This window comes from Mya arenaria, chromosome 12, assembly GCF_026914265.1.
Source record: "Mya arenaria isolate MELC-2E11 chromosome 12, ASM2691426v1".
Lineage (NCBI taxonomy): Eukaryota > Metazoa > Mollusca > Bivalvia > Myida > Myidae > Mya > Mya arenaria.
In genome coordinates, this window is record NC_069133.1 from 33296560 (window position 1) to 33310441 (window position 13882).

Consider the following 13882-nt stretch of genomic DNA (forward strand, 5'->3'; position numbering starts at 1 on the left):
GTCAGGAGAATAAAAACAGTCACATGTGTTCACTTGGCAGGTCAGGAGAATAAAAACAGTCACATGTGTTCACTTGGCAGGTCAGGAGAATAAAAACAGTCACATATTTGTTCACTTGGCAGGTCAGGAGAATAAAAACAGTCACATGTGTTCACTTGGCAGGTCAAGAGAATAAAAACAGTCACATGTGTTCACTTGGCAGGTCAAGAGAAAAAAAAAAGTCACATGTGTTCACTTGGCAGGTCAGGGGAATAAAAACAGTCACATATTTGTTCATTTGGCAGGTCAGGAGAAAAAAAACAGTCACATGTGTTCACTTGGCAGGTCAGGAGAATAAAAACCATCAAATGTGTTCACTTGGCAGGTCAGGAGAATAAAAACAGTCACATGTGTTCACTTGGCAGGTCAGGAGAATAACAACAGTCACATGTGTTCACTTGGCAGGTCAGGAGAATAAAAACAGTCTCATGTAATCACTTGGCAGGTCAGAAGTATAAAAACAGTCACATGTGTTCACTTGGCAGGTCAGAAGTATAAAAACAGTCACATGTGTTCACTTGGCAATTCCGGAGAATAAAAACAGTCACATGTGTTCACTTGGCAATTCAGGGGAATAAAAACAGTCACATGCGCTCACTTGGAATGTCAGGAGAATAAAAACATGTCTCATGTGTTCACTTGGCAGTTCAGGAGAATAAAAACATGTCTCATGTGTTCACTTGCCAGTTCAGGAGAATAAAAACAGTCACATGTGTTCACTTGGCAATTCAGGGGAATAAAAACAGTCACATGTGCTCACTTGGAATGTCAGGAGAATAAAAACAGTCACATGTGTTCACTTGGCAGGTCAGGAAAATAAAAACAGTCACATGTGTTCACTTGGCGGGTCAGGAGATTAAAAACAGTCACATGTGTTCACTTGGCAGGTCAGGAGAATAAAAACAGTCACATGTGTTCACTTGGCAGGTCAGGAGAATAAAAACAGTCACATGTGTTCACTTGGCAATTCAGGGGAATAAAAACAGTCACATGTGCTCACTTGGAATGTCAGGAGAATAAAAACAGTCACATGTGTTCACTTGGCAGGTCAGGAAAATAAAAACAGTCACATGTGTTCACTTGGCGGGTCAGGAGATTAAAAACAGTCACATGTGTTCACTTGGCAGGTCAGGAGAATAAAAACAGTCACATGTGTTCACTTGGCAGGTCAGGAGAATAAAAACATGTCTCATGTGTTCACTTGGCAGGTCAGGAGAATAAAAACAGTCACATGTGTTCACTTGGCAATTCAGGGGAATAAAAACAGTCACATGTGCTCACTTGGAATGTCAGGAGAATAAAAACAGTCACATGTGTTCACTTGGCAGGTCAGGAAAATAAAAACAGTCACATGTGTTCACTTGGCGGGTCAGGAGATTAAAAACAGTCACATGTGTTCACTTGGCAGGTCAGGAGAATAAAAACAGTCACATGTGTTCACTTGGCAGGTCAGGAGAATAAAAACAGTCACATATTTGTTCACTTGGCAGGTCAAGAGAAAAAAAAGTCACATGTGTTCACTTGGCAGGTCAGGGGAAGAAAAACAGTCACATATTTGTTCATTTGGCAGGTCAGGAGAAAAAAAACAGTCACATGTGTTCACTTGGCAGGTCAGGAGAATAAAAACCATCAAATGTGTTCACTTGGCAGGTCAGGAGAATAAAAACAGTCACATGTGTTCACTTGGCAGGTCAGGAGAATAACAACAGTCACATGTGTTCACTTGGCAGGTCAGGAGAATAAAAACAGTCTCATGTAATCACTTGGCAGGTCAGAAGTATAAAAACAGTCACATGTGTTCACTTGGCAGGTCAGAAGTATAAAAACAGTCACATGTGTTCACTTGGCAATTCAGGAGAATAAAAACAGTCACATGTGTTCACTTGGCAATTCAGGGGAATAAAAACAGTCACATGCGCTCACTTGGAATGTCAGGAGAATAAAAACAGTCGCATTAGTTCACTTGGTAGGTCAGGAGAATAAAAACAGTCACATCTGTTCACTTGGCAGGTCAGGAGAATAAAAACAGTCACATGTGTTCACTTGGCAGGTCAGGAGAATAAAAACAGTCACATATGTTTACTTGACAGGTCAGGAGAATAAAAACAGTCACATGTGTTCACTTGGCAGGTCAGGAGATTAAAAACAGTCACATGTGTTCACTTGGCAGGTCAGGAGAATAAAAACAGTCACATGTGTTCACTTGGCAGGTCAGGAGAATAAAAACAGTCACATGTGTTCACTTGGCTGGACAGCAGAATAAAAACAGTCACATGTGTTCACTTGGCAGGTCAGGAGAATAAAAACAGTCACATGTGTTCACTTGGCAGGTCAGGAAAACAAAGACTGGCATTACATGTTTTTACTAAGCAAGTCAGACGAAGAATTTAAGTACACTATGTGTGCACATCAGGTTATGAGCACATTTAGGACAGTCACAAGTGCGGACACTTTTAGTCAGGAGCACTAAAATGGTAAATTACCTATAAATTGTTGAACGCACTTAGACTAATGTAAGAAAACAAGGATGCATGCTCTAATTAAGGAATATGGTTATACAAATATGAGCCATACAATATGTATGTATTATTCAAGTGATTTATCACTGGCCTGAAAATATGAGAACTAGGATGTGTGAGTTCCCACACATTTAAGCACAGAAAGTAAGCACTTAAGCTTTGACAAAGAACAACAAAACATATCACTTGCCAAGTAAACAAGGTTAAACCAGTGTCTTTGTAAAGAAGACATTACCTACAAGTTATACCAGATACATAAATAATCTTATAACAATGTCCATTACTCACCAGCTGTGCTTGGCCCAGGCTGAGGAATCTGCAGCTTATCCATGCCTGACTGAACACAAGTATACATAAATCCTCACTCAGGGGCTGACAATATATCCTCCCTGGGAGCTGACACAAATATTTTCCACTGGGGGCAGACACAATATTCCCACTAGGGGCTGACACAATATTCCAACTGGGGACTGACACAATATTCTCACTGGGAGCTGACACAATATTTTGACTGGGAGCTGACACAATATTCCCACTAGAGGCTGACACAATATTCCAACTGGGGGCTGGGGGCTGACACAATATCCTTACTAGGGGCTGACACAGTATCCTAACTGGGAGATGACACAATATCCTCAGTGGGGGCTAACACAATATCCTCAATTGGAGCTGACACAATATTCCCACTGGGGGCTGACACAATATCCTTACTAGGGGCTGACACAGTATCCTAACTCGAGCCTACACAATATCCTCACTTGTATGCACACAAAAACAATAACTTATTTATTGCCTTTTTAAATTTTGCAGGCACTTTATACAACTTTTCACTTCATATTATAATATTTAATGTAGCTCTAGTCTGGAATAATTCTTTTAAGATTAGGCTCATAATATCTTTAAGTGTTGTTGCTGTACTTTATCCAACTATATGTTTTATAATAATCATATGTAGGTCCAGCTCAGGAAAAATGCACTGTAGAATATTGTCAGATGGACTTTAATTAAGTAGAATTAATTTGCCATGTCACAATCATGTCCAACTTACTCTATATATCTTAAGCAAATATAATCTAAAATCATTAGATAAAATGAATGGATTCAGAGAAATTTGTCACATAAATTCCCATTTGTTTTCAATCATGTATGAGGAAGGAAATATCTTCTTTTAAGTTGATAAAATTTTCTACTATATTAAAGTAACTGAAAATATTTTACAGTAACCTTGATTAATATTAGATAATATATCTTATATGGTATTGTCAGCTGTGCATGAGTTACATCACATGTAATTCACTATGACTTGATTAAAAGATAATTTTGGACTCAATATTAAACCAGTCTAATTGTAACTATGTTGTTCAACATCTAACTTCCTCATTCTTTATAAACACTCACAAACAACAGCAATTTTGCACACTCATTTTTTGTAATGTTTCCATGAATTTTATTCACAATGTATCTAGTCGATATCTCAGAAACTTGTAGCCAAATTCCAAACATGCATGTTAGCCAATATACCACAATCGACGTTTCAAAATTCAAAAAAATCATTACACAAACTTTGTCTGTTGGAATTTTTTTTTTTTCAATTCCACTGATTATGTGAATAAGAGTCTTTATCCTTGTATCTTCAAATCTGAGGTTCACAAAATGATATAAGAATGATAATAAATTCCTGGCCTTGTCAATAAATTGATCTTCGCCAGAACACATTCATTTCTTATCCTGATTCTCACAAAACTGCAGCATTTTTTACTTTCCCGAAAATATATCTGGGCAGCATGTTAGAAATGTGTAGCACACTGCGACAAACTGTCTTTAATGTGTTGATTTCAGCAACATTTTTTTCTGAGCACAGACAATCCAGACAATATACATATTATAATCCAGATGTTTTGTATTCATGGGGTGTTTTTTTCTCTCTTCTTTCAAAATATGATAAATTCACATGGACAAACAATTAACAGAAGCAACAATCACCCAAATCCTTCGTTGGTATGCTTGTGAATTAATATGAAATATTCTTCAAACACAGATCCTCCTTAGAAAATAAGAATTTCGGGAAATTCCAAGTCACTTTTTGCAAATATTATCATCTATTCTATGCCAGCTCTAGTCGAAGATCTTGCCAAGCAATTTTCGGTTTTATTCACATCAGGCCTTATTTTCAGAGAGAAGAAAACGAACACTCCAAAATAAATACATACCAAACAAAATATTACACAGTAAATATAGCCTGTTTTATGTTTTCACAGCTTGATAACATTATACCAAACTCTTAGAATTTTCAAAAATTTCCTCTCCAATAATATCTCTAGTTATCTTTGTGTGGAAAAAATACCCCTGTTCTAAGATCTTTGAAGTATACATAGGAACAGATTCATAACATATTTCTGACTGTAAAACCACTGCCATAAATCATTGTAAAATGTGCAAGATTTATATAATGTAAACTGAGCACCACATTCCACACTGTTATAGAAAACCAGCTGAATCTTTTTGTCAAAATCTTGTACATTTGACTATCAAGTTCTTTCGCCAGCAGTTTACAAAAACATTTATATGCAAATATACAAGGATTGTGACACCCTTATTCTTCGACCATGTCATCCCACTTGATGGGAGTTTAATGACACCTCATGCTGTATAAATATTCCACAAATTGATAAACAAACCTTTTTTTTCACTATTGAACGACACTACAGTAACGAGTTCAAAAGCATTTAATATGCCTCACCAGGAATTAAACCGTCACAACATTTATCTATACCAAAAATACAGCAGCAAAAACTAAATTCAGCTCGCAAATATTTTATGGTGTATTAACATTCAGTGATAGTACATTAATTTCGTTATGTTGAATTACTAACTGGGCCAATTTACACTAAATTTATTAGCAGGAGTGTATAAAATATATTTTCATCGCCAATTTAGCCTTTTATCTTTTGACACTTTCATCCATAAGTGTTACCTGCTAGTCTATAGAAACACAAGAATTTAAAACCTCAAGTGGCTGATATATACCAGCAGTTTGTATAAAAGCCAAGGTTTTCCACATCACAGACAGACATAAACAGACTCAAACAATTAACCCATTTTGCAGATAACAGAAAAACACTATAGGAGCAAAATGTTTTACATAGTATGGCTTTCATCCAAGAAAAACATTGTGTGTTTTAATGCGTAGAACAATTTCCAATTTAAATTGCATGATTAAATGGCTTCATTAAAGAGCTTGTCTCATGCCTCCACCAATGGGATCTTGGGATAAATTCCCTTTTAATCATTTGGAAGAGCTCAGACAACAAAAACTCTTTTAAGCAGACTACAATCGCCAAAATGCCATTTAGTAATCAAACAACTGCCTATTTTCCATTTATTCATTAATTGTTTTTATAAAGCAAGTTATTGAGAAGCTTGCGCTTGCAAACTGGCTAGTATAGAGGCATTTGATAGGAATTTCACGCTGAACACTAAAAAGCATGTCTTCTAAACAATTAGTCAGAGCTGGGCTGTTCCAAGCCTTCTGGCTTAATCACTTAGAAAACCAATTATAAATTTTACTTTTACTGAGTTTGATCTTACCGGAGACTCAGAACAGAAGGTTCCAGTAAACAAGAGCTGTCACAGTCACATGACATTTTATTGCCCCTGATAGGGCCTTGTCGGACAGAAAGCTTGAAAGCACAAGAGTTGCCCCCCCCATGGCAACCAATTAGTCATCGCATAAAACGTCTACGTCTGTGGGGTAATTTAAGATTATGATCGAAATCCCTACAAGTTTGAAGATAGTAGGACCAAGCATACTGTATCATTTAGAGAAGCTTTTCTGTTCAAGGTCACCATGACTGCGACCTTTGACCTACTCACCTTAAACTCAATAGAAGTCAACTGCTAGTCATGACCAAAGTTTGAGGACCGTCAGACCAAGCATATTCGAACAAGTTTTTTTTTATCTAAGGTCATGCTGACTGTGACCAATGAGATCACCTGTAGTCTTGTCTCCACCAAGGGGATCACCAGTAGTCATGTCTCCACCAATGGAATCACCAGTAGTCTTGTCTCCACCAATGGGATCACCAGTAGTCTTGTCTCCACCAATGGGATCACCAGTAGTCTTGTCTCCACCAAAGGCATCACCAGTAGTCATGTCTCCACCAATGGGATCACCAGTAGTCATGTCTCCACCAAAGTGATCACCAGTAGTCTTGTCTCCACCAAAGTGATCACCAGTAGTCTTGTATCCACCAAATTGATCACCAGTAGTCTTGTCTCCACCAAAGGCATCACCAGTAGTCATGTCTCCACCAATGGGATCACCAGTAGTCATGTCTCCACCATAGGGATCACCAGTAGTCATGTCATCACCAATGGGACCACCAGTAGTCTTGTCTCCACCAATGGGATCACCAGTAGTCTTGTCTCCACCAATGTGATCACCAGTAGTCACGTCTCTACCAATGTGATCACCAGTAGTCATGTCTCCACCAAAGTGATCGCCAGTAGTTATGTCTTCACCAATGGGATCGCCAGTATTCATGTCTTCACCAATGGGATCACCAGTAGTCATGTCTCCACCAATGTGATCACCAGTAGTCATGTCTCCACCAAAGTGATCACCAGTAGTCATGTCTCCACCAATGAGATTGCCAGTAGTCATGTCTCCACCAATGGGATCACCAGTAGTCTTGTCTCCACCAATGGGATCACCAGTAGTCATGTCTCCATCAATGGGATCACCAGTAGTCATGTCTCCACCAATGGGATCACAAGTGGTCATGTCTCCACCAATGTGATCACCAGTAGTCTTGTCTCCACCAATGGGAGCACCAGAAGTCATGTTTCCACCAATGGGATCACCAGCAGTCTTGTCTCCACCAATGGGAGCACCAGAAGTCATGTATCCACCAATGGGATCACCAGTAGTCTTGTCTCCACCAATGAGATCACCAGTACCCAGGTCTCCACCAATGGAATCACCAGCAATCATGTCTCCACCAATGGGATCACCAGTAGTCTTGTCTCCACAAATGGGATCACCAGTAGTCATGTCTCTACCAATGGGATCACCAGTAGTCTTGTCTCCACAAATGGGATCACCAGTAGTCTTGTCTCCACCAATGGGATCACCAGTAGGTTTCACATTTCATCATGTTACATATGTAAGACAGTCAGTCTCTGACCAAAACAACCTCAAATTCTCTATTTAGTCCCGAATCGGTTTTATGAAGTTGGCTATTTAGAAGCTTGTGCGTGTGCCAGACCAGTGCTGACTTAGTTGTTTAGAAAATAAAAAATCAACCCTAACTTTATAATTACTTAACATAAAAAGATTTTGAAGAACTGAATGATGTTGACCATTGTTCAGCCAAAAACCTTCAAGTGAATTTCATATCAAATGCAACATCTATGGTCTATTATTCAACATCACACATTAGAGAAACATGGACGGCCATTGTCAGCCATTATGTGTAATACTTCATGTATTACATGAAACTTACTTGCAGAGAGGAAAGCTCATTGCTTGGCAAGGGATCCATAACTGTTCAGTTTGCATTCGTTTCATTTCAACTGGCCAATTAAATTGTAGCTCGGAAAAATTGAGTCATGAAAGAAATTATTTCAAGGGTTGTGAATGACTGGCTGTCATCGCCAGCACAGTTTGACAGTCTCTTTGGTGCAAAATAGGAAGTTTATTTGCACTCAATAGAATAACAACTTTTATGGATTCATAAAGCAACAATTGTCTAGAAAATAGAGATATCATTGAAGTAGATGAATACCCTTATACCAGAACTGGACATTGAGACACGCACAGTTACAAATGAGATACATTCAAGGGTTGAAACTGACTGCTTTACGTCACCATGCAGTACAGATTGACAGTCTCTTTGGTGCATTAAAAATGACAAGTTTCCTTGCAAACAGTAGTATAATAACTTTTGTTGATTCATAAAGCAACAGCTATCAACAAAGTTCATAAAAACCCCTATAACAGACCTGGACATTGAGAGGAATGTGAACATGTTTATTGTAACCTGGGCCATGATAAATCCATTCAAGACTTTGGTTACCAAACTTCTTATTCAAACTTGTTCCAGGCACTCCGCATTCAATTACTAAGATAGCAGAAAAAAAATCAGCCAATATATGATTCCTACATCCAATACATAAATAAATTAATTTTAGAAGAACTCAATATCAGACATTTCGATGCTCCTTCTGAAATGATTTAGATGATCCAGTTTGACCTTATATCCTTGACAAGATTATTTTCTCTGCCAACGGACATTTACTTAGGATCAAACATTTCCATATAAATGTTTATACATGCCTACAAGTATCAGTACTCTGTATTATAACATGACGTCCTATATAAATCACCAATCAATAGTTTTTGCAATATGACCGCTCAAAAGTTGCGTCAATAGTTGGGTAGCCGGCCAACAAGTTTTCTTATGAATGAAACATTTTCTATTTTCTACTTCTTATCAAAAATATTAATATTTCTTAACTGCCATATAAACACGTCCAACAAATACCCCAGGTGAAATCTGCCCCATAGCAATCGTTAGATTATATAAACAGAAAAGTCTTTACTCAAGATGAAAGGGCCTTCCACACCTATGATGGACCTTAGAGCACAGATATTATTCAATTAGTTTATACTGATTTCTAATGATAGCTAATATCTAATGGAATCACTCCTAGAAGACTTGGAGTAGAAACAAGTACTGGTGTCCATGTTGAGAGGCCATGAGAAAGGTCGACCTGACCGACATCCAACCCACAACCGCTTGGGTGAGAAGAAGCGAACACCAATTATATTAGACCACTCTAACCCATTTTCAATGATGTCAGCTACAATTTGAATAGACAACAGCCACAAGGGAACGGATGGACCAGTAATTTTTGTGCTAATAGTAAATGACTTGGTCAAATTATAGACAATATTATACAAATAATACCTGCAAAGTGTGTATCATCTGGTGGTGGCCTTCATAATGAGGATGGTTGGTAGAGGACAATGTACTCCCGAGTGCTGAAATAAAACAAGAAGCCATCAAATACAAACTTGAATATGAGCATATTGCATTTTAACATGAGGTGTATCAAATGGTAGCAAGGAAAGCAACTAAGTTGGCTATCGAAAGAGTTAGCAGGCTAATAGCAACTGAGCTGGTTATCTTAAACATTAGCATGTTTAGCATCTGAGCTGGTAGTCTTAGGTTTTCAAATGGTAGCAAGGAAAGCAACTAAGTTGGCTATCGAAAGAGTTAGCAGGCTAATAGCAACTGAGCTGGTTATCTTAAACATTAGCATGTTTAGCATCTGAACTGCTATTCTTAGGTTTTCAAATGGTAGCAAGGAAAACAACTGAGTTGGTTATCGAAAGAGTTAGCAGGCTAATAGCAACTGAGCTGGTTATCTTAAACATTAGCATGTTTAGCATCTGAGCTGGTAGTCTTAGGTTTTCAAATGATAGCAAGGAAAGCAACTAAGTTGGCTATCAAAAGAGTTAGCAGGCTAATAGCAACTGAGCTGGTTATCTTAAACATGAAGCATGTTTAGCATCTGAACTGCTATTCTTAGGTTTTCAAATGGTAGCAAAGAAAGCAACTGAGCTGGCTATCGAAAGAGTTAGCAGGCTAATAGCAACTGAGCTGGTTATCTTAAACATAAGCATGTTTAGCATCTGAACTGCTATTCTTAGGTTTTCAAATGGTAGCAAGGAAAGCAACTGAGTTGGCTATCGAAAGAGTTAGCAGGCTAATAGCAACTGAACTGGTTATCTTAAACATTAGCATACTTAGCATCTGAGCTGGGAATCTTGTTTTTTTTTCAAATGGTAGCAAGGAAAGCAACTGAGTTGGCTATCGAAAGAGTTAGCAGGCTAATAGCAACTGAGCTGGTTATCTTAAACATTAGCATGTTTAGCATCTGAACTGCTATTCTTAGGTTTTCAAATGGTAGCAAGGAAAGCAACTGAGTTGGTTATCGAAAGAGTTAGCAGGCTAATAGCAACTGAGCTGGTTATCTTAAACATTAGCATGTTTAGCATCTGAGCTGGTAGTCTTAGGTTTTCAAATGATAGCAAGGAAAGCAACTAAGTTGGCTATCAAAAGAGTTAGCAGGCTAATAGCAACTGAGCTGGTTATCTTAAACATTAAGCATGTTTAGCATCTGAACTGCTATTCTTAGGTTTTCAAATGGTAGCAAAGAAAGCAACTGAGCTGGCTATCGAAAGAGTTAGCAGGCTAATAGCTGGTTATCTTAAACATAAGCATGTTTAGCATCTGAACTGCTATTCTTAGGTTTTCAAATGGTAGCAAGGAAAGCAACTGAGTTGGCTATCGAAAGAGTTAGCAGGCTAATAGCAACTGAGCTGGTTATCTTAAACATTAGCATACTTAGCATCTGAGCTGGTAATCTTGGGTTTTCAAATGGTAGCAAGGAAAGCAACTGAGTTGGCTATCGAAAGAGTTAGCAGGCTCATAGCAACTGAGCTGGTTATCTTAAACATTAAGCATGTTTAGCATCTGAACTGCTATTCTTAGGTTTTCAAATGGTAGCAAAGAAAGCAACTGAGCTGGCTATCGAAAGAGTTTGCAGGCTAATAGCAACTGAGCTGGTTATCTTAAACAATAGCATGCTTATCGACTGAGCTGGTTTATAATCTTACATTGTAGCAAGCTTAGCAACTGAGCTGGCTATCTTAAACAGTGGCAAGTTTAGCAAATCAGCTGGTTATCTTACATTTTGTTAAGCTTTATAACTGAGCTGGCTATTTTAAACAGTAGTAAGCTTACTGACTGAGCTGGCTATCTTAAACAAGGCAAGCTTAGCAAATGAGCTGGTCATCTTACATTGTGGCAAGCTTTATAACTGAGCTGGCTATCTTAAATGTTAGCAAGCTTAGCAACTGAGCTGGCTTTCTGAAACAGTAGCAAGCTCAGCAACAGAGCCAGTTATCTTAAATTGCAGCAAGCTCTTTAAGCAACTGAGCCGATATCTTCAACCTTGGTAGCATGTTTAGCAACTGTAAAAGGTAGCAAGCTGAGCAAGTGAGCTGGCTATCTTTTCGGCCTGAAGTATGTGCAAAAAATGGCTCATTTGTTTATGAAGAACTTTTGTGGACTAAAGCAACACCAAATAAACAAAATACTGAGGACATATCCTTTTACGAAAACCTCAAGTATTGCTTAAAATGAGATTTATTTATACAAATGCTCACGTGAAAATATGCATTTCTTGGAAAATCAAAAATGCTTTAGTTTCAAACTAGGTGGCTAATATACATAATAGGTGCAACTTAGTTTTGGTATGTTCAATGTCTCTGCCTTTAGGTCCTATAATAAGATATAAATTACGCTGCACATTACAGTATCTTATCTGTAACCCTTAAAGCCATACCTTGACTATATATAGCTAGTTTTATATATATATATATATATCTGTTTTAGTTAACATGTCATTTAATTACATTTACAAAGTTAAAATATACTGATTGAGTTTGAAATTAAAGCGGACACTTAGATTTGACATGAATCACCCTCGCACTCACTCACTAAGTCTGTTGCCTGGATAGAAAACAGTACTGTGCAGCCAGTTATTATAATAAAACTTATCATCCATAATTATCCATAAATTGCAACTCACAAATCATATCATTTAGATGTACAAAATATAACCTGTGGAAAACTAATACAGTTGGCTGCTTGTGTCCTAATTTGGACGGGTATTACTCGACAACCTGCCCCTGCCCACTGTGACAGTCTCTTGAATGACCGACACATTACACCACAAGACCATATCATACCCAAATGCCAGACAGCAACACTTGGTTATACCCAAATGCCAGACAATAGCATGTACACTCAAATGCCTGACAACAACACTAATACCCAAATGCCAGACAACATCACTAACACCCAAATGCCTGACAACAACACTACCACCCAAATGCCTAACAACAACACTAACATCCAAATGCCTGACAACAACACTACCACCCAAATGCCAGAAAACATCACTTACACCCAAATGCCTAACAACAACACTAACACCCAAATGCCTAACAACAACACTAACACCCAAATGCCAGACAACAACACTACCATCCAAATGCCTAACAACAACACTAACACCCAAATGCCTGACAACAACACTACCACCCAAATTCCAGACAACAACATTACCACTCAAATGCCTGACAACAACACTACCACTCAAATGCCTAACAACACTAACACCCAAATGCCAGACAACAACACTGTAACACCGAAATGCCAGACAAAAACACTACCACCCAAATGCCTGACAACAACACTACCACCCAAATGCCTGACAACAACACTACCACCCAAATGCCTGACAACAACACTACCACCCAAAATGCCAGACAACAACACTATAACACCCAAATGCCAGACAACAACACTACCACCCAAATGCCTGACAACAACACTACCACCCAAATGCCTAACAACAACACTAACATCCAAATGCCTGACAACACTACCACCCAAATGCCAGACAACAACAATACCACCCAAAATGCCAGACAACAACACTATAACACCCAAATGCCAGACAACAACACTACCACCCAAATGCCTGACAACAACACTACCACCCAAATGCCAGACAACAACACTAACACCCAAATGCCTGACAACACTACCACCCAAATGCCAGACAACAACAATACCACTCAAATGCCTGACAACAACACTACCACCCAAATGCCGGACAACAACACTACCACCCCATATGCCAGACAACAACACTATAACACCCAAATGCCAGACAACAACACTACCACCCAAATGCCTGACAACAACACTACCACCCAAATGCCTGACAACAACACTACCACCCAAATGCCTAACAACAACACTACCACCCAAATGCCTGACAACAACACTACCACCCAAATGCCAGACAAAAACAATACCACTCAAATGCCTGACAATAACACTACCACCCAAATGCCTGACAACAACACTACCGCTCAAATGCCTGACAAGAACACTTCCACCCAAATGCCAGACAACAACACTACCACTCAAATGCCTAACAACAACACTAACACTCAAATGCCTAACAACAACACTTAACACCCAAATGCCTGACAACAACACTACAACCCAAATGCCAGACATCAACACTATAACACCCAAATGCCTGACAACAACACTATAACACCCAAATGCCAGACAACAACACTGCCACCAAAATGCCTGACAACAACACTACCGCTCAAATGCCTGACAAGAACACTTCCACCCAAATGCCAGACAACAACACTACCACTCAAA

The 13882-nt window shown here is 38.6% G+C and overlaps 3 protein-coding genes across 6 annotated transcripts in view; 1 reads left to right on the forward strand and 2 right to left on the reverse strand.

Moving 5' to 3' along the window:
* LOC128210198 (nuclear hormone receptor HR96-like) overlaps window positions 1-13882 on the reverse strand; it is a 164193-nt gene that overhangs the window by 129398 nt on the left and 20913 nt on the right. The window contains exons 1-2 of one of the 4 annotated variants that reach the window (XM_052914383.1): window positions 3957-5183; window positions 2847-3485 (exon numbers count right to left, since the gene is read on the reverse strand). In XM_052914383.1, coding sequence (XP_052770343.1) covers window positions 2847-2913 — 67 coding nt within the window. In that variant the 5' untranslated portion in view covers window positions 2914-3485; window positions 3957-5183. Of the gene's footprint in view, window positions 1-2846; window positions 3535-3782; window positions 5184-9529; window positions 9604-13882 lie in introns of those variants that run through there. The other 3 variants (XM_052914381.1, XM_052914380.1, XM_052914386.1) reach the window with 3 other exon arrangements.
* On the reverse strand, window positions 6514-7611 carry LOC128210617 (trophinin-like). The gene has a single exon (XM_052914968.1). It carries the CDS (start codon window positions 7609-7611, stop codon window positions 6514-6516), a length of 1098 nt encoding a protein of 365 aa, XP_052770928.1.
* Window positions 12471-13766, forward strand: LOC128210618 (hepatitis A virus cellular receptor 1-like). Its single transcript, XM_052914970.1, has one exon. The coding sequence runs from the start codon at window positions 12471-12473 to the stop codon at window positions 13764-13766; it is 1296 nt and encodes a 431-aa protein (XP_052770930.1).